We start from the raw sequence: 26,137 nt of genomic DNA, 5'->3' as shown, positions 1-26,137 counted from the left end.
ACTCTTCGGAGTTCGTGTTTAAGACGAATACAGATTAAATATTTTAGCCGTATTCATAGGTACGGGTAAGCTTTATTCAGTGCTCCAATAATCAGTTATACCTACTGAACAAGAGAGCCATGTTGAAGCAAAATCCAGTGTTACGTAACACCCTAATTGTAGTAGTGTTATTCACCATCCTTATTATCATTTAACTGAAACTCATAGTTGACTAGTTTGTAAACCCTACATTTCTACGAGGTATATTTTCGTACTAGACGAGCGAGATTTGGCGAGATCAGGACGCGCTCTGGGATATTGAACTGACATCTCGACATCTTTTTGAAAAATTTTAATATAAAAAGAGAGACCAGCTAGAACGTATTTTTGTTAAAGTAAAATAGTGGTACTCTCGAAAATACTTTCCTTTTGTTTTTTTGAAACAAATGCAAAGAGAGAGTAACCAATTCGACAAGAACCTTTCAAGGTGTAGATCTATTAGTAATCAAAAGTTCGATAGTGGCTAGGAAGTCACTTTCAGACTTTTTTACTCTTACTCTATATTTTCGAAACCTTATTGGTTCTTTAAGAGGATCTAGTTTCTTTTCTTTTCTTTTCCCTTTTTTGAAGTTATTAATATGATTATAAAACCATGATTTTTATATCGAACTGAGGAAGTACATGCAGGATATATTGTTAATTAGGAATTCTTCGTTTATGATCTAACTTCAAAGGGAGGGAAAAAGATTTGAGACCTGAGAGAAAGAAAAAAATTACTATTATGAGTTCATAATAGTTCATTGATGAAGATGTTCCATTTTTTTTGTTATGATTTCTATTTTTGTTGAATGTTTTCATTTTTAATTGATGAATAGGCAACCACAATCGTCTTTTAACTATCCGGCGATGATTCTTCGAATATGTGCCATGGATAACTTCATGCATCACCATCTGATTTTAATGAATTTTCTTCAATTTCAATTCCAATAGATCACTATTAAAAAAATCTACATTAATTATCAATGAAAATCTTAATTTTTTTTTGCCCTCTCTTTGTCCAATAAACAGACAGCTATGTTTAAAGTTCTTGTACAAGAGATTCAACCAATGTAATTTTTTTTAAAATGATGAAAAACTATATTTTTCAGTTCTGCTTCTGAATAAAACAGGAAGATAACCCAATTTACCAAAAGCTTACTTATCTGAAATTTAAAAAAAAATTAATTGATTGTTTCTTTAAAAGTTATTCTTGTTCAAGTATGCACGTCAGTAAATATATTAGTATACCTCAGTTAGGATTTTACGCCAAAACTCGTTAGTATTCTTAGAGCGGACAAAATCCGGCAATTCATAACGCTTCGTTATCAATTCTATTTCTTCCATGGTGACTGCTGGTCTAGCACCTAGCCCCTAGCAGCTGGTAGCTGTTCGTCGGGTTATATTTTACAGAAAATCTTTACGAATTTTCCAGAGACGTCACAATTCGATGGAGCGAGTAGATGATGGATGACACAAACAAAAAGGAACATATGTAATGAACACTATTAATAACGTCACAATGTAAAAGTGAAAACATCAACAGTTTATGTATAGTATTTCTTAATCCAAAGGCTCCCTTGTATGAATACATTCTTCAAGATGGATTTAAATGAAAAAAGCATAAATCATTATACTCAATTTGAACGGCAACGCTCAAAATTTACAAAATTAGATCGATCAAATATTAAATTGGGTGATGATACAATTTTTGAATTGAAAAGAAATTTCCTTCATGATGAAAATGAGGAGGATTGTTCAAGAACTGAGGCAATAGACATTAATAATTCTGTGCCTGAGGCGGTAGCAAACGGACTTAGAGTGGGACAAGTTCTTGACACTATGAATTGTTCAGTTTTTAATTATTCGATCATTACTACATCGACAAAGAAATCAGCATTCACTGGAATCAAAACTACATTTAATAACAAAAGGATTGATTATGGAGAAGGACATATGGATAATTGTATTAAAAGTATGGATAAAATATTGGTTGTTATCAAGAAATTGTTGGAAGAATCAAAAATATATAAATCACAAGAAGGAGGATATGACATGATTTTCACGATTGGGATGTATCTGCTTCCAATTGCCATTAAGATTTCGAAATATTTTGAAGAATTCGACAACATCTATATGGAAATTAATCAGTATAAAAATCATGTTCCTGCATTGAAAGAGAGGCTGAATCATTACCAATTGAAGTATGATTTAGTATGGGAAGAGTTTATTACTACAATTTGGTTAGATGATGAATTTATTACAAAGACAATGTCATTAGCTGGGCGAAATTTTCAATTACTATCATTATATCCAAATGAATATCTTAGAAGAGCAGTAAAGCAGGATTTTTTTTCAGGTTTTAAAAACGATAAGACATATGAAAACTATTTAATACGAAAGGAATGGGAAAAGTTGAATTATTTTTCTAGGGGTGTCTTAGATACATTAAGTTTTGAACATGTTTGGAAATCAAACGTCCCCACTGGCAAGGTTTCTGTAAATGTTAGAGAGGAAATTTTTTCATGTGAGTCTTCCCAAGTTATTTTACAACATTTTGCAATGGAATTAAAGAAATGTTTTGGTGCTTATACAACAGTATTAAATGCAAGATCAAGTAAGCCAAATCAGAAACATGCAGCTCCGATTCCCCTTATGATGAAAGTTATTGATACAATCATCAAGTATTCAATGAATTTTGAAACCGGCGAAGTTCTAGTTGGATTAAATGGTTACGTTCAACATTGGATTTTCAATCATTTTAATGTTGTTTGTTGTATGATTGAGATTTTAAAATGGGCCAAATCCATGAAGGTGCAGTATAGCCAAGAACGACATGTCCTTAAGAAAAAACATAGGAACAAACAATTGATGAATTTTATCTTCCGTTTCGAGGAAGAAGAGGAGTTTATGAATAAAAAAATATTTGAAGAAAGTTTATTGAACAATCGATGGCGACATGTAAATTCTTTACTGCAACAAATAGAGTTATTTTGTTTAAATTTGAGAGAGAATTTGAATTTAAGTGTTTATAAAGGTGATAAAATACAAACACCAAACCAAAAGATCTTGGAGAAACTTTTAAAAAGGCTTGATCAAAATGTGTCTACTCATCAGAAACAATACTATCAGGTATTTAATTTCTGGTCGGGGTCGAACGATACTGATGAGACATCCAAGGCTAACTATAAGACCGATTATGATGACTGCATGTATAATAACAGGCCTAATCCGTTTAGTTCTTCAGATGCCTCTATCGAACTCGAAGGATCAAAAACAAAGTCCCATCGCAAACGGGATTTTATCTCCCGATTCTTTGGAAAGAACTAGTTCTATAAAACCCATAACCATTTTTTCAATAACAACTAGTTACCGCTTTCTGTGTATTGTATTGTATAGTATTTCTTGAGGGTTTGCTTTGCCAATTTTCCATACAATTAGCCGCCGAAGTCCCCATATCTCCGGCAAAAGTTCGCTTTGAATCAATTCTTCCTTTTTTCGGAGCACTATAGCCGTATTCAAACAATCTCTCCATGGAATTGCCCTTTTAGTCTCGAAACAGGGCTGGGTTCCGTACAAAAGGATATGCCCTGACGTTGGCATATTTTTCTTTTTCAGCTCCGTGGATTTTCTGAGGTTCCATAATGGTGTGAGAGTTGTTCCCGTGGTCCGTGGACAATTTCCTCTCTGTGAAGTTCACCGAGAAAAGTATTTTTCCTCTCGCGTCTCTATGTAAACTTTTATCCTAAAAAAGACTGAAACACGAAAATAGTTTACGCGTCTCTCCGCTCTGCAACTTCTCGATCAACTGGTGTTTTCCAACCGTTCTGCGGCCATATCTCTGAGTTTCTTTCTCTCTCCATTGTGAATTGCATTCCCCTGCAGCCTCTTCTGGCCGGAAGTTTACGCGTCTTCTTTTTCTTTTCTGGTTCAAATTTTTTTTCTTCTTGCTTGTACATCTTTTAATTTTCTCGAGGCATCGATGGGAATAAACAAGATTCTGACAAAGTTGATCTCGGATGCGGAAATTATGCCAGTATTTCTGTGTTGTTTTGATCAACCTGGCGGCTGCCCCACTGCGAATTAGTGTGTGTGTGGGAGCTTACTATTCTCGAGACTCTCTAAGGTAAAATCATGTTTCTCAGATATTTCCTTCCGTTTTGGAAAACTATTTTTATTTCTTCAAACTTACATAAAAGATACCTTTTCCCTTCTCCTCTTGTCTTTGATCTTGTCTTGTATTTCCCTTTCTTAACTCACCACCAGATTTGATCACGATCTACTACCATATAAGAAAAGATCATTTGGATTCAGTGTTTTTTACCACTTTATTTTTTGATACTAGCTTTTTTTGGTTCTTCAGGTGATACAAATTAAATAAAAGTTTCACCAAAGGCACTTCCACAAGATACTTTAGTTTTCTCGTTGATCCCAACCACGGTTCAATCTTCAAGAGCTTCTCTAAAACTCTCTATCTTTCTGTCTTTTCCAAAAAGGACTTTGTTTTCTATTTTTAGAAATTCAAAGAACATACATTCGTTTCTTTTTCTTCACATAAAACAGAACTACAAAAGAAAGTGATACCATATTAGATACACGAATTACATTACAGACCATATCATATTGCGTTTTCTAAGATGTCTTATAACGGTCAAAACATGAATTCTGACCCGAATCAGTATCCGGATCAAGATCCTGATCAATCGGGTTACTATCAAGATCAAAACCAAATGCCACCACCACAAGGCTATGATGAATATGGTCAACCAATATATGCTCAAGGTGCTAACGACGGTTATTACGACCAATATGCTGCTAACGGTCAACAACCACCTATTCCAGGTCAAAATCCAAACGAATCATATGATCAATATTACAACCAACCACCAAATTTCCAACAAGATATGGGCGAAAACTTTTCGGATTTCAGTTCATATGGACCTCCAGGTACTCCAGGTTATGGTAATAACGGTGGAGCCGGAGGTGACAGTCAATACACTCCATCACAAATCAGTTATGGTGAACCATCCTCTTCAGGTGCTTCCACTCCAATATATGGTAATTATGATCCTAATGCAATCGCTATGGCTCTACCTAATGATCCATATCCAGCATGGACAGCTGATTCTCAATCACCTGTCACTATCGAACAAATTGAAGATATTTTCATCGATTTGACTAATAGATTAGGGTTCCAAAGAGATTCCATGAGAAATATGTTCGATCATTTCATGACACTTTTGGATTCTCGTGCCTCGAGAATGTCTCCTGATCAAGCTCTTTTATCATTACATGCTGATTATATCGGTGGTGATACTGCCAATTATAAAAAATGGTATTTTGCTGCTCAATTAGATATGGATGATCAAGTCGGTTTCAGAAATATGAAATTAGGTAAGGCTAAAAGATTATCAAGAAAGGAAAGAAAGGCTAAGAAGAAGAATAAGAAGGCCATGGAAGAAGCTGCAGCTAATGGTGAAGATACTGAAGCTACTTTGAATCAAATTGAAGGTGATAACTCATTGGAAGCTGCCGATTTTAGATGGAAGGCTAGAATGAATTCTTTAACTCCAATGGAAAGAGTTCGTCAAATTGCACTATATTTACTATGTTGGGGGGAAGCTAATCAAGTTAGATTCACGTCTGAATGTTTATGTTTCATTTACAAATGTGCCAGTGATTATTTAGATTCTCCACTATGCCAACAACGTATGGAACCAATGCCAGAAGGGGATTATTTGAATAGAGTTATTACACCATTGTATCATTTTATCAGAAACCAAGTTTATGAAATTTCTGATGGTCGTTTTGTCAAGCGTGAAAAGGATCATGCTCAAATTATTGGTTACGATGATGTCAATCAATTGTTTTGGTATCCAGAAGGTATTGCCAAGATTGTCTTTGACGATGCTACTAAATTAATTGAAATTCCATCAGAAGAACGTTATTTAAGATTAGGTGATGTTGCATGGGAGGATGTTTTCTTCAAGACTTATAAAGAAACTCGTTCCTGGTTACATATGATTACAAATTTCAATCGTATTTGGGTCTTACATATTTCCATCTACTGGATGTACTGTGCTTATAGTGCTCCAACTCTATATACACACAACTATCAACAAACTGCTAACAATAAACCTTTGGCCGCTTATAGATGGGCTACTGCAGCTCTTGGTGGTAGTGTTGCCAGTTTAATTCAAATTATTGCTACAATTTGTGAATGGTCATTTGTTCCAAGAAAATGGGCTGGTGCTCAACATTTGTCTCGTAGGTTTTGGTTCTTATGTGGTATTTTCGCTTTGAACTTGGGTCCAATTATTTTCGTCTTTGCATATGATAAAGATGATGTTTATTCTACTGCTACTCATGTTGTTTCCGCCATTATGTTCTTCGTTGCTGTTGCTACTATTATCTTCTTCTCAGTCATGCCATTAGGTGGCCTTTTCACTCCATATATGAAAAAACCATCTACTAGACGTTACGTTGCATCTCAAACATTTACTGCCTCCTTTGCTCCATTACATGGCCTTGACAGATGGATGTCTTATTTAGTTTGGGTTACTGTTTTCGCTGCCAAGTATTCTGAATCTTACTACTTTTTGATTCTTTCATTAAGAGATCCATTCAGAATTCTTTCTACTATGACCATGAGATGTACTGGTGAATATTGGTGGGGTGCAAAGCTTTGTAGACATCAATCAAAGATTGCTTTAGGTTTAATGGTCGCTACAGATTTTGTGTTATTCTTCTTAGATACTTACTTATGGTATATTCTTTGTAACACTATCTTCTCCGTTGGTAAATCCTTTTACTTAGGTATTTCTATTTTGACTCCATGGAGAAATATTTTCACCAGATTACCAAAGAGAATCTACTCCAAGATTTTGGCCACTACTGATATGGAAATCAAATACAAACCAAAAGTTTTGATTTCTCAAGTTTGGAATGCTATTATTATCTCAATGTACAGAGAACATTTGCTGGCTATTGATCATGTCCAAAGATTATTATACCATCAAGTTCCATCTGAAATCGAAGGTAAGAGAACTTTGAGAGCTCCAACATTCTTTGTGTCTCAAGATGATAACAATTTCGAAACTGAATTCTTCCCAAGAAATTCTGAAGCTGAACGTCGTATTTCCTTCTTTGCTCAATCTTTATCCACTCCAATTCCAGAACCATTACCTGTTGACAATATGCCAACTTTCACTGTTTTGACTCCTCATTATGCTGAAAGAATTTTACTATCATTAAGAGAAATTATCCGTGAAGATGATCAGTTTTCAAGAGTTACATTGTTAGAATACTTGAAGCAATTACACCCTGTTGAATGGGATTGTTTCGTCAAGGATACCAAGATTTTAGCTGAAGAAACTGCTGCATATGAAGGTGGTGACGAAGATGATGAAAAAGATGGTGCATTGAAATCACAAATCGATGATTTACCATTCTACTGTATCGGTTTCAAGTCTGCTGCTCCCGAATATACCCTACGTACCCGTATCTGGGCTTCTTTGAGGTTCCAAACATTATACCGTACTGTTTCTGGTTTCATGAATTATGCTAGAGCTATTAAATTGTTATATCGTGTTGAAAACCCTGAAATTGTTCAAATGTTTGGTGGTAACGCTGAAGGTTTAGAAAGAGAATTGGAAAAAATGGCAAGAAGAAAATTCAAATTCTTAGTCTCTATGCAAAGATTAGCTAAGTTTAAACCACATGAATTAGAAAATGCTGAGTTCTTACTGAGAGCTTACCCAGATTTACAAATTACTTACTTGGATGAAGAACCTCCATTAAACGAAGGTGAAGAACCAAGAATTTATTCTGCTTTAATTGATGGTCATTGTGAAATTCTAGAAAACGGTCGTAGACGCCCTAAGTTCAGAGTTCAATTATCTGGTAATCCAATTTTAGGTGATGGTAAATCTGATAACCAAAATCATGCTTTGATTTTCTACAGAGGTGAATATATTCAATTGATTGATGCTAATCAAGATAACTACTTAGAAGAATGTTTGAAGATTAGATCTGTTTTAGCTGAATTCGAAGAATTAAATGTTGAACAAGTTAACCCATATGCTCCAGATTTGAAATACGAAGAACAAGATAACAATCATCCAGTTGCTATCGTTGGTGCTAGAGAATATATTTTCTCCGAAAATTCTGGTGTTCTTGGTGATGTTGCCGCTGGTAAGGAACAAACATTTGGTACATTATTTGCCCGTACGTTATCCCAAATCGGTGGTAAATTACATTATGGTCATCCGGATTTCATTAATGCTACATATATGACAACAAGAGGTGGGGTATCCAAGGCACAAAAGGGTTTACATTTGAATGAAGATATTTACGCAGGTATGAACGCCATGTTACGTGGTGGTCGTATTAAGCACTGTGAATATTATCAATGTGGTAAAGGTAGAGATTTAGGTTTTGGTACAATTTTGAATTTCACTACTAAGATCGGTGCTGGTATGGGTGAACAAATGTTATCCCGTGAATATTACTATCTAGGTACTCAATTACCAATCGATCGTTTCTTAACTTTCTACTACGCACATCCTGGTTTCCATTTGAATAACTTGTTTATTCAATTATCTTTGCAAATGTTTATGCTAACTTTGGTCAATCTACATGCTTTAGCTCATGAATCTATCATCTGTATTTACAATAGAAACTTACCAATTACCGATGTTTTGTATCCAATTGGTTGTTACAATTTAGAACCGGCTGTGGATTGGGTCAGACGTTATACTTTATCTATTTTCATTGTTTTCTTCATCGCTTTCGTTCCTATTGTTATCCAAGAATTGATTGAACGTGGTATTTGGAAAGCAACACAGAGATTTTTCCGTCACATTCTATCGTTATCTCCAATGTTCGAAGTCTTTGCTGGTCAAATATACTCTTCTGCTTTATTAAGTGATTTAACTGTTGGTGGTGCTCGTTATATTTCAACAGGTCGTGGTTTCGCAACTGCTCGTATTCCATTCTCAATTCTGTACTCAAGATTCGCAGGTTCTGCAATTTACATGGGTTCAAGATCTATGTTAATGTTGTTATTTGGTACTGTTGCTCATTGGAACGCAGCTCTACTATGGTTTTGGGCCTCTTTGTCATCGTTGATGTTCTCACCATTCATCTTCAACCCTCATCAATTTTCCTGGGAAGATTTCTTTTTAGATTACAGAGATTTTATCAGATGGCTATCCAGAGGTAATAATAAATATCACAGAAATTCATGGATTGGTTATGTTAGAATGTCTAGAGCAAGAACTACCGGTTTCAAGCGTAAGTTGATCGGTGACGAATCTGAAAAAGCTGCTGGTGATTCCAGTAGAGCCCGTAGATGGAACCTTATTGTTGCTGAACTAATCCCATGTGCAATCTATGCAGCTGGTTGTTTCATTGCCTTTACGTTTATCAATGCTCAAACAGGTGTTAAGACAACGGATGAAGATACTGTTAACTCGGTATTACGTGTCATTATTTGTACTCTTGCTCCAATTGCTGTTGACTTGGGTGTCTTATTCTTTTGTATGGGTATGTCATGTTGTTCCGGTCCATTATTCAACATGTGTTGTAAAAAGACTGGTTCTGTTATGGCAGGTATAGCTCATGGTGTAGCTGTCGTCGTTCATATCGTTTTCTTCATCGTCATGTGGGTTTTAGAAGGTTTCAATTTCTCAAGAATGTTACTTGGTGTCGTTACATGTATTCAATGTCAAAGATTTGTTTTCCATTGTATGTCTATCTTCTTATTGACTCGTGAATTTAAGAATGATCATGCAAACACTGCATTCTGGACTGGTAAATGGTATGGTAAAGGTTTGGGTTATATGGCTTGGACCCAACCAAGTAGAGAACTTTGTGCAAAGGTTATTGAATTATCTGAATTTGCTGCTGATTTCATATTAGGTCATATCATTTTGATCTGCCAGTTACCATTCTTATGTATTCCTGGTATTGATAAGTTCCATTCCATGATGTTATTCTGGTTGAAACCATCCCGTCAAATCCGTCCACCAATTTACTCTCTAAAACAAAGCCGTCTTCGTAAGCGTATGGTTAAGAAGTACTGTAGTCTGTATTTCCTCGTTCTAGTCATTTTTGCTGCATGTATCATTGGTCCAGCAGTTGCATCTGCTCATGTCTCCAAGGATCTTGGTTCCAAGCTAACCGGTGTTGCTCACAATTTATTCCAACCAAGAAATGTTTCAAACAATGACACAGGTTACCAAATGTCTACTTATAGTGGTCATTACTACACGGTTACTCCTTCAATCAAGAGTTGGTCTACTATAAAATGAAGAGTTAATCCACTTATTTCATTAAAATAAAAAATTAATGATTAACATCTTTTTCCTCGTATGAAAAAAAAATATTATTCTTCATTTTTTCAAAGACTCATTATGACACTGATAGAGTTCTGTCTAATTTATTTTCGTATATACAATCGATTTATGTTACTTTATAGGGTCTATGTATTTTAGTTATATTAAAGGTTTCTATGTTTTAAAAACACTTTGGCCGTTTCAAGACTTCTTCAACAGGCTATTGCCATATGTACGGTATTCCCAATATTTTGATGAATAGCTGGATTGTCAACTGACAATAAGTTGTTAATTTGCTTACAGAACGCTATGAACTATCACCGCCCGACACTTCTAGGAAAAGAAGGGAGAAGGGCGCTTAAAAACAGAGGGCACAATAAAACGTCACAAAAAAAGAACTGTATTTAAGAGATAAACGTCCTTCCTTATTTCGTTACATATGCTAAACAGAACATTTTCAATAAGAACCCCGAGTTTTCAACTTTACTTGAAATTAATCTGACATTTTTAAGACGAAATGAAAAGTTACTGGTTTATGTTTTCAGTAATAATCTCTTCACTCTTTTCGGGAAAAGCAGTGACAGTCGAGAAAAAATATACAATTGCTGAGAGCAAAACACCAATTATCGAGGTTATTGGAAATAAATTCTTTGATTCTGAAAGTGGGGAACAGTTCTTCATTAAAGGTATTGCATATCAACCAAGTAGAAGCCAAGAACAAATGGATGATATGCATGAAAGTTACGAGACTAAATATATTGATCCTCTTGCTGATCCTGAAACATGTTTAAGAGATATTCCTTATTTAAAAAAGCTTCATATTAATACAATTAGGGTTTACACAGTGGCTCCATTAAAGGACCATAATACTTGTATGGAAGCGTTATCAAGAAATGGTATTTATGTCTTACTAGACCTTTCCGAACCGGATGTATCAATCGTGAGAGATAACCCGAGTTGGAATATCAATATACTCCGAAGATATAAAGAAGTTGTGGATGCCATGAATAAATACCCAAACCTTTTGGGATTTTTTGCTGGAAATGAAGTCACAAATGATAAAACCAATACCGATGCATCTCCTTTCGTAAAAGCTGCAATACGAGACATAAAACAATATATGAATGAGAAAAAATATAGAAAAATCCCAGTGGGGTACTCGATAAATGACGATGAAGACACTAGGAAAAACTTAGCAGATTATTTTACTTGCGGAGATGTAACAGCGGATTTTTATGGTGTGAACATGTATGAGTGGTGTGGTTACTCATCTTACGGTACAAGTGGATATAGAGAACGTACAATTGAATTTGAAAACTTCTCTATACCAGTATTCTTTTCTGAGTTTGGATGTAACTTAGTAAGACCAAGGCCTTTTACAGAAATAGGGGCATTATATAGTAAGAAAATGACTCAAGTGTGGTCTGGTGGTTTAGTTTATATGTTCTTTGAAGAGGAAAATAATTATGGCGTAGTGAAAATTGATAAAAATGATACGGTTAAAGAGCTACCAGATTTTTTATTTCTCGAAGAAGAATTTGGTAAGGTAACCCCAAAGGGAATCAAGAAAACCGATTATATGGAAAATCACCTACCCAAGATTTCTGAGAAACGGGAATGTCCAAATAGTATAAAATTAGAAAATTGGAACGCCAATGAAGATTTACCACCAACTCCAGACGATGCGAAGTGCCTTTGTTTAGATACTATTCTTCCATGTTTAGTATTACCATTCGAGAATAGTTTCGAATATGAAGAATTGTTCGATTATATTTGCCACCAAGTCGATTGCACAGATATAATTGTTGATGGAGGAAAGGGTCTTTATGGTACTTATTCAGATTGTACTGCAGAACAACAACTCTCTTTACAAATCAGCAAGATATACTTCAAAAGTGGGACAAAAAATACGATCTGTCCCATCGATAATAAAAATATCTACTTCAATTTAGAAAGCCAAGAAGGGGAAGGTTTGACAGGAGGTTGCAAGAAACTTCTTCTTGATCTTAAGGAGTCACTTAATGTGAACTCAGTGAAGACGAAGAAAAGGGTTGGAGACGGGAAAGATAAAAAAGAGGAAAAAAAGGTAAAACCATGAACGGGGAACACTCGGATTCCTCACTCTCAAAGGTTCCAGGTATTACCCTTTTAGTTGCAGCTTTATTAACTGCCGTATTTATTTTATAAGATTTGTATGACCTCGTCTACGAACTTGTCGCTATTTATCGTTCAATATTTTGTGACGCGATTTCGTCTAAAACGGAATGTCATCCTTAATAACTTACTTACCCTATATAAAAAAAGTATATGGCCACGAAGAAGTAAGATTAGCGAAAGGATTTGTTTAAGATCAATAAACCTGTATTTGAATACAAATGCTATGATGGTTCTAATAAAACTAATTGCTGTCGACATTCTGAAATCTAAGATCTTAAAACTCGATTTAATCTTGCCCTTTTAGTGCAATGGTCAGCATACATTTTTCCGGTGGATGTGATCCGGGTTCGAGTCCCGGGAGGGGCTCAATTTTATTTTTATTTTTATATTTTTTGGTGGAAAGTAGAACTGCTTCAAAGCCTTTGATAAACCTCAAGTGAATTAATGTTCTCGACTTAGCCCATACAAGCCATTTAAGAGGGATATTTGGAATTATGTCTACAATTAGCGGCACCTCATCTTTTGTTGCTCATTTTTATAACCGTAGTTACCATAAAAATATGACCGTTAAACCCATACATTATCCGGGCAGTGTGATGGGTGTTTTGCCTCTTGTTCACTTATGATTCAGCAAAGCGGTCGACTTTCGAAGATGCTCCTAGAACGGAGCGAGATGTGAAGTTTACAGGAGAGTCCTTTGTTAACGACTGCACTCAGGAAGTGAAGGCCCCCTCCGTAATACCTAGACAGCACGAAGAAGTGTACGTGATGGTGTGAATCCTCTGCGTTGGCAAATTATGTTCGTAGTGTTACCCAGCCGCTGGCTGACTGACTTCTACTTTGGATCGTAACAGCAAAATAATCCAAGAATTGATGATGAATATTGGCATTGATTAATGTGACGTTCTTGGTATATTGACCTACCATTTTGAAATTGGCAATTTTTAATTTAACTAATTGACCCTACCTTACACGAAAACCACCCAAAAAAATAATATACAACAATGGCTAAACAATCCTTAGGTATGTGCCCAAACTGAACCCAATATTCTCGATGTACAAAGCAGTCGGACAAACAAACTAGAAAGCACAAAGCAGCAGTATACGAAAACCATTATGGAGGAAAATTTGATATAGTGCTTGCTTTGAACATATACCATTTAAATGACTAGACCGAAAGCAAAATAAATCTACATGAGATAATTTATTCAAATAGTGATTGATCTTCTAGTACTGAATACCCTCACTTAGCAAAAAAATAGTACTATAGATATGCAGTTTCCAAAAAAAAAGAAAGAAAACAGATTATCTACGCAACACTTTTCAAATCGAGAACTGTCTAAACTCTGAATGCTTTAACAATATTGCTTCGTAATTATATATGCAACACTTGTTACTAACAATCAACTGCAAATTTTTTTTGTTTTTAATTTAAAATTAGACGTCTCAAGTGACAGAAGAAAGGCTAGAAAGGCTTACTTCACCGCCCCATCTTCCGTTCGTCGTGTTTTATTATCAGCTCCTCTATCAAAGGAATTGAGAGCTCAATATGGTATCAAGGCTCTACCAATCAGAAGAGACGACGAAGTTTTAGTATCTCGTGGTGCCAAGAAAGGCCAAGAAGGTAAAGTTTCCTCTGTTTACAGACTAAAGTTTGCCATCCAAGTTGACAAGGTCACCAAGGAAAAATCTAATGGTGCTTCCGTCCCAATCAACATTCATCCATCAAAGGTTGTTATTACCAAGCTACATTTGGACAAAGATAGAAAGGCTTTGATTCAAAGAAAAGGTGGTAAGTTGGAATAAATTGTTTAAATAAAAAACAACTTCTAATATAATATATTTTCATGTACAATTTTTCATTCATTCCCATTATTCTGTCTAGACTAGTCATATATAATCTTAGTTATTACCTAATACAATAGAACTAATAATAATTAAAAATATCATCTTCAGATGTTATTAATCTTCTTTGAAAAGCTAAAAAATTATTACTCGACTAATTATTGGCACATTTTATTTTTATTCTCCACAGCCGTCTACGTAAAACTAAGTGTAGCGGCTACATTGAAATTTCCAATGACTTATTGTTCATAATCGAAAAGTAGAAGAATTAACGCTATAAAGTACACATTATAAACGTTTGAAATAATCAACTACATCGGTGGAATACTACATAATAACGAAACAAATTAACGGACGTTGAATCTTTTTGTTTCATCATCTGGGATCCATTTAAACAGTAATAAAAAATACTTTTCTGCACTAAAACGTGGGTTGTATTAAACGTTCGAGAAAGCTTGAAGAACGGTCACTTTTTAAAAGATGACTACGACTACTACTACCACTACTAACCGGGAATCAACGATAGAGCAAGCTTCAAATAACCCGGAGCTTTATGGTTTACGAAGGTCACAAAGGAATTCTTCTTCATCCAAATCATATCGTGATTCGGATAGTTCTACGAATGAAGAAGAAGAAGAAGATGATGATGATGAACCGGTCCGTTTGTCCAGGAGGCGAAACAACTTACTTAGAGCTGATGCTGATGATATTGATGAGAAAGACGTCGGGATGGCAAAAAGAGCTGGTAGGAATGTAGGACATAACTCAGACGTGGATGAAGAAGAAGACGAAGACTCCGAATTATCGGATGCCGACGGAGATGACTTAGAGCTCGATTACTCAGAACAGGAGGATGATAATGATGATGATGAATATAAATCTCCTGTAAGAAAGGCTATAAAGAAAAAGTGGGTTTTTAAAACAAAAAATAATACGATTCGCACAACTAAAAAAGTCAATTACAGAGTCGATCAATCAGATGATGAGGAAGACGAGTATGATGAATATGATGAAAATATTGATCTCCTAGCGTCTGATGACGAAAATAGTAATAGCATTGATGATGAGGAAGAAAATCTGCACAATATTGATTTTGTCATCAATCACAGGTTTAAAGAAGATCATAATAAATCACTGGATTGGACAAAGATTGTTCCAACACTGGAGGAATGTAAGGCAAACTATGATTTCTTAATAAAATGGACCGATGAATCACATTTACATAATACCTGGCAATCATATGAATCACTAACAAATATTAGGGGTATTAAGAAAGTTGATAATTATTGTAAGAACCACATTATTCAAGAGCAACAATTTAGGTTAGATCCTTATGTCACCCGAGAGGATCTAGAAGTGATGGATATCGAACAAGAGAAACGCCTACAGGAATTCGAAGAGTTTCAAAAGCCAGAACGAATAATAGATAGTGACCGTGTGATTATAGATGGTGAAGGAAACTCCGAATTGAAATACTTAGTAAAATGGCGTCAACTAAATTATGACGAAGCCTCATGGGAAAATGCTTCTGAAATCGCGGACATTGCACCAGATATTGTAAAACATTTTCAAAATAGGACTGAATCCACAGTTTTACCTCAATACTCAAGCATGTACACATCTGAGAGGCCAAGATTCGAAAAACTAAGTGTTCAACCGTTATTTATTAAAGGAGGTGAATTGAGGGATTTCCAATTGACTGGTGTGAATTGGATGGCATTCTTATGGTCGAAAAATGATAACGGTATCCTTGCAGATGAAATGGGTTTAGGTAAAACAGTTCAAACGGTAGCTTTCATTAGTTGGTTGGTATTTGCAAGAAGGCAAAACGGTCCACATCTTATTGTTGTACCACTATCTACAATGCCAGCTTGGCAAGAAACATTTGAGAAATGGGCTCCAGCGTTAAATGTAATATATTACATGGGTAATCAGGAATCAAGAGATACCATCAGAGATTATGAGTTTTATACTAACCCGGAAGCTAAAGGAAAGAAACACATAAAATTCAATGTCTTGTTAACCACTTATGAATACATCTTAAAAGATCGTTCGCTGTTGGGAGGAATCAAGTGGCAATTTTTGGCTGTCGACGAAGCGCATAGATTAAAAAACGCAGAGTCGTCGTTATATGAATCATTAAATAGTTTCAAAGTTTCTAATCGTCTTCTTATCACAGGTACACCATTACAAAATAATATAAAAGAATTGGCAGCTTTGGTGAATTTCTTAATGCCAGACCGATTTATGATAGACCAAGAAATTGATTTTGAAAAACAAGATGAAGAACAAGAAGAATATATTAGGGATTTACAGAAAAGACTTCAACCTTATATTTTGCGTCGTTTGAAGAAAGATGTTGAGAAATCATTACCTTCCAAAACGGAAAGGATTCTTCGAGTGGAGTTATCTGATTTACAGACCGAGTATTATAAAAATATATTGACGAAGAACTATTCTGCATTGACAGCTGGTTCCAAAGGGGGACGTTTTTCTCTATTAAATGTAATGAATGAATTGAAAAAGGCATCCAATCATCCTTATCTTTTTGACAATGCGGAAGAACGTGTATTGGAAAAATTTGGGGCTGGTAACTCTTCTCGTGAAAATGTCTTACGAGGTTTACTCATGTCATCAGGTAAGATGGTATTACTAGATAAACTGCTTACAAGACTGAAAAAAGATGGCCATAGAGTACTGATCTTTTCACAAATGGTAAGAATGCTGGATATATTAGGTGATTATTTGTCCATTAAGGGGATAAATTTCCAGCGTTTAGATGGTACAGTTCCCTCTGCACAAAGACGTACTTCTATCGACCATTTCAATGCTCCTGATTCCACCGACGATGTTTTCTTATTATCTACGAGAGCAGGTGGGTTAGGTATCAATTTAATGACCGCCGATACTGTTATTATCTTTGATTCAGACTGGAATCCACAAGCTGATCTTCAGGCAATGGCGAGAGCTCATCGTATTGGTCAAAAGAACCACGTCATGGTATACAGGTTAGTATCTAAGGATACAGTAGAGGAAGAAGTGTTAGAAAGAGCAAGGAAGAAGATGATTTTGGAATATGCTATCATTTCTTTGGGTGTTACTGATGGTAAAAAACGTAAACAAGCCACTGAACCTAATGCTGGGGAGTTATCTGAGATATTGAAATTTGGTGCTGGTAAGATGTTTACTGTTAAAGATAATCAACAAAAATTAGAACATTTAAACTTGGATGATGTCTTAGACCATGCTGAGAATCATGAGACTACACCGAACCTTGGCAAATCTAATCTTGGGGGTGAAGAGTTTTTAAAACAATTTGAAGTAACAGATTACAAAGCTGATGTCGATTGGGATGATATTATTCCAGAAGAAGATTTGAAAAAACTAAAAGATGAGGAACAGCAACAAAAGGATGATGAGTACGTCAAAGAGCAATTAGAACTTATGAATAGAAGAGAACATGTTCTAAGGAAAATCAAGAAAAGTATAAATGATGATGATGGGTTCGATTCTGAGAAGGAATTGTCTCGATCGAAAAAGAAAAGAAGTGACAATTCGAGTGAATTAGAGGAGAGTGATATTCGGGCATTATACAAATCAATTTTGAGGTTCGGAGATTTGAATAATCTATATGAGCAATTGATTTCAAATGGTGTTTTACCGGCCAAACCAATCGAAAAGTACGAGGAATTGTATGAGGAATTGATGGATCTTGCCGAAGCATCAGTCAAAGAAGAAAATGAAAAGAAAAATAAAATACTTGCTAAGCTACAGGCAGATGCAGATAGATATCAAGGACTTCTCAAATCAGGGATAGTTGAAATAAAAAGGAATACAGAGGATAATGCAATTACAAAGTTAGCTGCCAAAAGAAGGGAGAAGAAAGCTATATTGTTCGAATATGACGGAGTGAAAGCTTTAAATGCTGAATCGCTAATTCACAGAGTTTCTGATCTAAGATTTCTTTCGACTATTGTGAAAAGAGATAATAATAAAAAACCAATTTCAATTGATTTTAACAATAAGATGCCCAAACCAGCTCAAAATTGGAGTTGTTCCTGGACCAAAGATGATGATGAAAAGCTACTTCTAGGTGTCACAAAATATGGCTACGGGATGTGGAGCAAAATAAGAGATGATCCATTTTTAGGTTTAACCAACAAGATTTTCCTTAATGATGTCCAAAGTAAACGGACCAAGAAAAGTAGCCCTAAGAACACAGGGAAGAAAGTACCAAGCTCAATACACCTAGGAAGAAGAGTTGAATATCTGATAACGTTCCTAAAAGATGAATCGAAGCCAAACTCTCTAACGTCGAGTCCAACACCGACACCGACGACAACTTTAACTATAAGAAAGCCACCTTCCTCAGCATCACATAGAAGCAATCGACCATATACTCCCATTTCCCGAAGTAAATCTACTAGTAGAGCAGATCTTGATTCATTCATGAAAAAATTACCTTCCGGACCAGCCAAAAAGAAGAACGTTGATGTTGAGACCTTTATGAAAACGTTACCGACAGGACCTAAAAAGAGAGGACCTGATAGTGGAAATGATTCGCCTCATTCTGATAGTCAAAAACGTTTAAAACCACTTCCCAAGGCACCAGCTGCATTACTTAAGAATCATAACGATAAAAACACTCTGATACCTACTCCACCGCCATCAACTGGATATCAGAATAGATCTTCTACAGCACATGAAAAGGAATATGAAAGTATGGATGAAGAAGAATGTAGGCATTGTATGGGGACGTTACGTACATCGTTTAGAAAGTTAAAGAGAGGTGGCAAGGGACTTGATCGTAAGGAGTGGGCAAGAATTTTGAAGCATGAATTGTCAATAATTGGTGATTTCATAGAACAACAGAAGGATTCCGCTATGAAACTTTCGCCAGAAAAATTCCAAAAACATTTGTGGTCTTATAGCGCTAATTTTTGGCCTGTGGATGTTGAGAGTTCGAAATTGATGAATATGTATAAAAAGCTGAAAGAAGCACAGCAAAAGACAACGATCCCTACTGCGCCTAAAAGCGCTTAATTTTGATATGTAATAATTTGATAATAATAATAATACTATTGATTTTTTTTATTGGAGCATGTACGCTTTTATGAGGCTCTATTTAAAAGGAAGATGTATAACGATCAAACATGCATACCAGCATGGATGAATGGGCACTTAGATGACATAAGTTTGTTCAGTTGTTGTGCTATCACATTTTCGCAACACGTTCGGAGTTTTCTTTTTGAGGGGATCTAGAGAAAGGAGGAAGGCGCTACCAGTTGGAAGATGTCTTCAAAAAGAATGTGGAAGAATCAACATAGACGTGACTTCGAATATAGACAGAATATATAATATATTACTAAGGTGTGATGATTTGTTGAAAGGAAAATGATATTTCAAGTTTAACAACTTGGGAAAACAAATAATAAAAAGAACAAAAGAATTGGAAGCGGACAGGACAAAATCGGTTTGATCAAAAAGTATTTTTTTAACAAACGGTATGCCCAATTCGGTTGTTTTCATCCTTATATTAAAGAATTACAAACATTTAAAGATGGTGATACAAGCATAGTATATACTTTTACCTATATATATATTCTTGAGTTAAACCTCAGAAGCTCTAAGGGAAACTACTAGGGATTATATTTGTGGAATATAATATACAGTGAGTGAGTGTTCTGTTACCCGGAGGCAACAGGAAAAGCTACTTTTTTGGTTTTCGAAGTTAATTAATTATTGTGTTACTTATATAAGTTAGTTCAAGGCAAGGCAAGGCAAGGCAAGTCAGTAACAAGTCAAAGTCTCTGGAGAAGTAGCAGGTGGGAAGCAGAACTAGAGCACAACCCAAGAATAAAAGTATAGCGACTGCATTATACACAACATGGCCTCATTACCAAAAAGAATTATAAAAGTATGTTTTTCCATTCATTTGCTTCTTTCTTTGACAAGAGAGGAGATCGACGCCTAAAAGCAACGTTTATTTCTCAATATACTAACACATACATAAAATATTCTCATTGATGATTCACATCTTTGAACTATCCAGCATTTCGTTAGGAAACCGAACGTTTGATAAGTGATCCAGTCCCTGGAATTACCGCTGAACCGCACGATGATAATCTACGTTATTTCAATGTTACTGTTGAAGGTCCAACACAATCACCATACGAAAATGGTATTTTCAAACTAGAATTATATTTACCAGATGATTACCCCATGGAAGCACCCAAAGTTCGTTTCTTAACAAAGATTTATCACCCAAACATTGATAGATTGGGACGTATATGTCTTGATGTGTTGAAAACGAATTGGTCTCCTGCTTTACAAATTAGAACGGTACTACTTTCCATCCAAGCGCTTTTGGCAAGTCCCAATCCTAATGATCCCTTAGCGAATGATGTCGCTGAGGATTGGATCAAGAATGAAGAAGCTGCCAAGGCAAAGGCTCGAGAATGGACCCAACTGTATGCGAAGAAAGTCGACGACAATTGAAAACAACAATAGCATATACGTACCCATATTTATATAAAAACATATATACTTATGATAAGAACCTGCAAGCATTCAAAAAAATACCATTCATGATCTTATATAATCTTCAACTGTTTAAGAGTATTTATACCGAACAACTTCCGCGGAAGAACTGTTCCGTAGGCTGAAAATTTATTCTTCTTCGAGAACCATGAAATAAAATATATACTTAGAGCTTGTAGTCTTAACGAGTATATGTAAGATTGATCCATCCAGGAGAAAGTATTATAAGTTGGATTCGGAATATTAACATTGCATCTTATTGCTACTGTTGTATCATCCATCACCTTACTCCATATTTTTTTCACTCCATCTTTTTTTGTCCCATACAGGAACCAAGATACGAACATTACGTAGGTAGGTAAAGGAACACGAATAGTCAAGTTCGATAAAAAAGCATGTCGAATTCTCCCTTCGATGATGCTGATGATGATACTGCTAGAAATAATATAAAACATAATGGAGAAAAAAGCAATGATACATTATCTCCTTTTGACGACAAATTCAATTTCGAACCTGACTCTGATCTAAATTTACGAGATACTAAACCTAACAAAGAAATAGAAGAAGACGAACATTCAATAATACCCACTCCTGGCATCGGAAGTACAAATATGTTTGAAGATATAAAACTAGATGATGATGATGATGACAATTACACACCCAATACTACTACTACACAACAATGGAATAAGGAACCAAAACGATTACGATACGGGACACGAAGAAAATCAAAAAAAAACCAATTCGATGCTCACAGAAAGAAAACATTGAAATGGGCTCGAAAAAATATACATAACCCATTTGAAGACCATGATACCACTACACAGCAGCAACTAGATGAAACTGGGATACAAAATAGATCTCATGAAGTAAGATCAGTATACCATAATTTACCACTTCCTGATGAATTATTAGATGAAGATGGGATACCAATAATGGAATATCCTCGAAATAAAATTAGAACTACCAAATATACTCCATTAACTTTCTTCCCCAAGAATATATATTTACAATTCAATAATTTCGCTAATATTTATTTCTTAATATTATTGATCTTAGGTGCTTTCCAAATATTCGGTGTCACTAATCCTGGATTGGCTGCGGTCCCATTGATCGTCATTGTCATATTAACTGCGATCAAAGATGCCATTGAAGATTCAAGAAGAACAATATTAGATATGGAAGTTAACAATACAAGGACTCATATTTTAACAGGAGTTGAAAATCTTAATGTTCCATACGATGATGTTTCATTATGGAGAAAATTTAAAAAGGCAAATACAAGACTATTAATTAGATTCTTCCAATTTCTTAATGAAAGATTTACTGCTACTGGGAAGGAAACGAGAAGAATTAGACAACTGAAAAGACAGGGGGCTAAAAAATTTAGTAGGAGTATGGAAAATGCACCACGTACTTCATTAGATTCTTTCCAAAGTGTTAGAATGTCTGCTGATTATAATAGACCATCATTGGATGATCCCAGAGTAGATAATCTGTTGACAAATAGTAACATCAACGGCGTTATTGATCACAGTTTACCGAAAAGGACTGATTGTAAATTTGCTAATGATTATTGGAAAAATGTTAAAGTCGGCGATATAGTTCGTGTTCATAATAATGATGAAATCCCAGCAGATATTATCTTGCTTTCCACTTCAGATAATGACGGTGGTTGTTATGTAGAGACCAAGAATTTAGATGGGGAAAGTAATTTGAAAGTTCGCCAATCATTGAATTGTACCAGTGATATTAGAAGTTCAAGAGATATTGTAAGATCAAGATTTTGGGTAGAAAGTGAAGGACCTCATGCTAACCTTTATACTTATCAAGGTAATTTGAAATGGATCGATTCTTCAGATCAATCAATGCATAACGAACCAATTGGTATAAATAACCTTTTACTACGTGGCTGTACTTTAAGAAACACTAAATGGGCAATGGGTATGGTTATTTTCACAGGTAATGATACAAAAACGATGTTAAATTCAGGTATAACACCAACAAAGAAATCAAGAATCTCTAGAGAATTAAATTTTTCTGTGTTATTAAACTTTGTATTACTATTTTTCTTATGTTTAATTGCTGGGATTGTTAATGGTGTTTATTATAAAAAATCCCCTAGGTCAAGAGACTTTTTCGAATTTGGAACTGTTGCGGGATCACCAGCATTAAATGGGTTTGTATCATTTTGGGTCGCTGTTATTCTTTATCAATCATTAGTCCCGATTTCTTTATACATTTCTGTGGAAATTATTAAGACAGCTCAAGCCATTTTCATTTATTTGGATGTTACTTTATATAATGAAAAACTAGATTATCCATGTACACCCAAGTCATGGAATATCTCAGATGATTTGGGACAAATTGAATATATCTTTTCTGATAAGACAGGAACATTAACACAAAACGTCATGGAATTTAAAAAATGTACAATTAATGGAGTATCATATGGTAGAGCCTATACAGAAGCATTAGCTGGATTAAGGAAAAGGCAAGGTGTTGATGTTGACACGGAAGCAAGAATTGAAAAAAAAAGTATTACTCGTGACAGGGAAGAAATGATCGATAAGTTGAGGGTACTTTCAAATAATTCCCAATTTTATCCTGATGAAGTTACATTTGTCTCTAAGGAATTTGTAAATGATCTACAAGGGAATAATGGCGATGTACAAATGAAATGTTGTCAGCACTTTATGTTGGCATTAGCGTTATGTCATTCTGTTCTTGTTGAATCAAACAAAACAGATCCAAACAAATTAGAATTGAAAGCACAATCTCCAGATGAAGCAGCTCTTGTGACAACAGCGAGAGATATGGGTTTCAGTTTTGTTGGTAAATCTAAGAAAGGATTACTTGTGGAAATACAAGGAACTCAAAAAGAATTTGAAATATTGAACGTCTTGGAATTTAATTCATCAAGGAAAAGAATGAGTTGTATTGTTAAAATACCTGGGAAAAATGAAATGGATGAACCAAAGGCATTATTAATTTGTAAAGGTGCAGATTCCGTCATATATTCGAGACTCGCTCGTAAACATGGATTTAATGATGAAACTGTGCTCGAAAAAACTGCATTGCATTTAGAACAGTATGCTACAGAGGGGTTAAGAACGTTGTGTATTGCACAAAGGGAAATAACTTGGTCCGAATATGAAGCATGGAATGCTAAATATGACATTGCAGCAGCATCACTTGCTGATAGGGAGAAAGAATTAGATGACGTTGCTAATCTCATTGAACGTGATATGATTTTGTTAGGTGGAACTGCTATTGAAGATAGATTACAAGATGGTGTTCCAGATTCTATTGCTCTCTTGGGAGAGGCCGGTATTAAATTATGGGTTTTGACAGGGGATAAAGTAGAGACAGCTATCAATATTGGATTTTCATGCAATTTATTACATTCAGATATGGAATTACTTGTCATCAAGACTACTGGTGAGGATGTCTTGGAATATGGTAAAGACCCTTTAGAAATTGTTAATAATCTAATCTTGAAATATCTTGATGAGAAATTTGCTATGGAAGGCTCCGAGAAGGAATTGCAAGATGCTAAAAATGATCACAGACCACCTCAGGGAGAATTTGCAGTTATTATCGATGGTGATGCCTTAAAATTGGCCTTAAAGGGTGATGAAATGAAGAGAAGATTCTTATTATTATGTAAGAATTGTAAAGCAGTTTTATGTTGTAGAGTGTCACCATCACAAAAGGCAGCGGTTGTTAAATTAGTTAAAGATACATTAGATGTTATGACATTAGCTATTGGTGATGGGTCTAATGATGTCGCTATGATTCAATCTGCAGACATTGGTGTTGGTATTGCTGGTGAAGAAGGCCGTCAAGCGGTGATGTGTTCGGATTTTGCCATTGGTCAATTTAGGTATGTAACGAAATTGGTTTTAGTTCATGGTAAATGGTGTTATAAACGGATAGCTGAAATGATCCCACAGTTTTTTTACAAGAATGTTATTTTTACATTAGCATTATTTTGGTATGGTGTTCATAATGATTTTGATGGGTCATATCTATTTGAGTACACATACTTGATGTTTTATAATTTGGCCTTTACTTCATTACCTGTTATTTTCCTTGGTATATTCGATCAGGATGTCAATGAAACTATCTCGATGGTTGTTCCTCAATTATATCGATCAGGAATTTTAAGGAAAGAATGGAATCAATATAAATTTCTATGGTACATGTTTGACGGAGTCTATCAATCAGTGATATGTTATTTTTTCCCCTATTTGATTTACTATAAGACAGACATTGTTACTTCGAATGGGTTAGGATTAGATCACCGTTATTACGTTGGTATTATTGTCACCGGGATTGCGGTTACATCATGTAACTTTTATTTGTTAATGGAACAATACAGATGGGATTGGTTCACTACGTTCTTCGCATCTTTATCTACTATAGTATATTTCGGTTGGACAGGTATATGGACTAGTTCTATTGCCAGTTATGAATTCTGGAAAGGCGCTTCTCGCATGTATGGTAGTCCATCATTTTGGGCTGTGTATTTTGTTGGTTTCTTATTTTGTATTTTTCCCAGATTTACATTTGATTGTTTTAGGAAATATTTATATCCGACAGATGTTGATGTTATTCGAGAAATGTGGAAACGTGGAGATTTCAATGAATATCCAGATAGATACGATCCTACCGATCCACAGAGAGTCAAGATTACCAATCCATGGAATTCTAGAAATCAAATATCCGATACTTTTTTGGATGGATCCATTGTAGGAGGCTCTAATACTTCTGAAGGCACAGTTATTACAGAAGAGATCCCAATGAGTTTCTTAGATATTAACAAAGGCGATGACGTGGACAAGAAAACTAGTAGTAGTAGACAGTTGACTAAGGAATCACCCGGTAGTTTTGAGTCTCTAACTAATAGTGATAGCGGCAACGCTATCAGTGGTGGTGTTAATAGAGACAGTGTACATCTCAGAAGGTCCATGGGATCCAGATTAAAAACATCATTAGAGCGTACAAGGGATGAAATGTTATCATCTAATGAGTTAGATACGAGATTCTCAGTCGATCGTGCTCGTGTTTCGTTAGATTTACCAGCATTGACGCATGCAGAAGCACTGATCAAAGCCAGACAAGATAAGCCCTGATAGATTAAAGTGCAAAGAAAGTCAATTTCTAGGCATGCGCTTGGTATTTTTTATCTACATTTTTTATTATTCTAATTCTTATAGAACATATTACATTACATATAG

General features: G+C 35.2%; 7 protein-coding genes and 1 non-coding gene across 8 annotated transcripts; all 8 read left to right on the top strand.

Moving 5' to 3' along the window:
• Positions 1–1,599: 1,599 nt before the first annotated feature.
• Positions 1,600–3,345, top strand: NDAI0J01590 (uncharacterized protein; the record flags this gene model as incomplete). Its single annotated transcript, XM_003672246.1, has 1 exon — positions 1,600–3,345. The coding sequence occupies one exon, from the start codon at positions 1,600–1,602 to the stop codon at positions 3,343–3,345; it is 1,746 nt and encodes a 581-aa protein (XP_003672294.1).
• A 1,307-nt stretch (positions 3,346–4,652) lies between these two features.
• On the top strand, positions 4,653–10,328 carry FKS1 (1,3-beta-D-glucan synthase; the record flags this gene model as incomplete). Its single annotated transcript, XM_003672245.1, has 1 exon — positions 4,653–10,328. The coding sequence occupies one exon, from the start codon at positions 4,653–4,655 to the stop codon at positions 10,326–10,328; it is 5,676 nt and encodes a 1,891-aa protein (XP_003672293.1).
• A 541-nt stretch (positions 10,329–10,869) lies between these two features.
• On the top strand, positions 10,870–12,450 carry GAS2 (1,3-beta-glucanosyltransferase; the record flags this gene model as incomplete). The annotated part of the gene is made up of 1 exon (XM_003672244.1): positions 10,870–12,450. The coding sequence occupies one exon, from the start codon at positions 10,870–10,872 to the stop codon at positions 12,448–12,450; it is 1,581 nt and encodes a 526-aa protein (XP_003672292.1).
• Positions 12,451–12,803: 353 nt separating this feature from the next.
• On the top strand, positions 12,804–12,875 carry NDAI0Jtrna2R. The gene has a single exon. It is a non-coding gene; the product is annotated as a tRNA-Arg (tRNA).
• A 638-nt stretch (positions 12,876–13,513) lies between these two features.
• Positions 13,514–14,315, top strand: RPL26A (60S ribosomal protein uL24; the record flags this gene model as incomplete). The annotated part of the gene is made up of 2 exons (XM_003672243.1): positions 13,514–13,532; positions 13,951–14,315. The coding sequence occupies 2 exons, from the start codon at positions 13,514–13,516 to the stop codon at positions 14,313–14,315; spliced, it is 384 nt and encodes a 127-aa protein (XP_003672291.1).
• Positions 14,316–14,834: 519 nt separating this feature from the next.
• NDAI0J01550 (uncharacterized protein) lies at positions 14,835–19,397 on the top strand (the record flags this gene model as incomplete). Its single annotated transcript, XM_003672242.1, has 1 exon — positions 14,835–19,397. The coding sequence occupies one exon, from the start codon at positions 14,835–14,837 to the stop codon at positions 19,395–19,397; it is 4,563 nt and encodes a 1,520-aa protein (XP_003672290.1).
• An 844-nt stretch (positions 19,398–20,241) lies between these two features.
• On the top strand, positions 20,242–20,852 carry UBC13 (E2 ubiquitin-conjugating protein UBC13; the record flags this gene model as incomplete). Its single annotated transcript, XM_003672241.1, has 2 exons — positions 20,242–20,271; positions 20,418–20,852. The coding sequence occupies 2 exons, from the start codon at positions 20,242–20,244 to the stop codon at positions 20,850–20,852; spliced, it is 465 nt and encodes a 154-aa protein (XP_003672289.1).
• A 437-nt stretch (positions 20,853–21,289) lies between these two features.
• On the top strand, positions 21,290–26,032 carry DNF2 (aminophospholipid-translocating P4-type ATPase DNF2; the record flags this gene model as incomplete). Its single annotated transcript, XM_003672240.1, has 1 exon — positions 21,290–26,032. One exon carries the CDS (start codon positions 21,290–21,292, stop codon positions 26,030–26,032), a length of 4,743 nt encoding a protein of 1,580 aa, XP_003672288.1.
• Between the last annotated feature and the right edge of the window lie 105 nt (positions 26,033–26,137).

This window comes from Naumovozyma dairenensis, chromosome 10, assembly GCF_000227115.2.
Source record: "Naumovozyma dairenensis CBS 421 chromosome 10, complete genome".
In the NCBI taxonomy this organism is placed as follows: Eukaryota; Fungi; Ascomycota; class Saccharomycetes; order Saccharomycetales; family Saccharomycetaceae; genus Naumovozyma; species Naumovozyma dairenensis.
The sequence above is the reverse complement of the archived record's forward strand: the minus strand, read 5'-3'. Positions and strand labels throughout refer to the sequence as shown.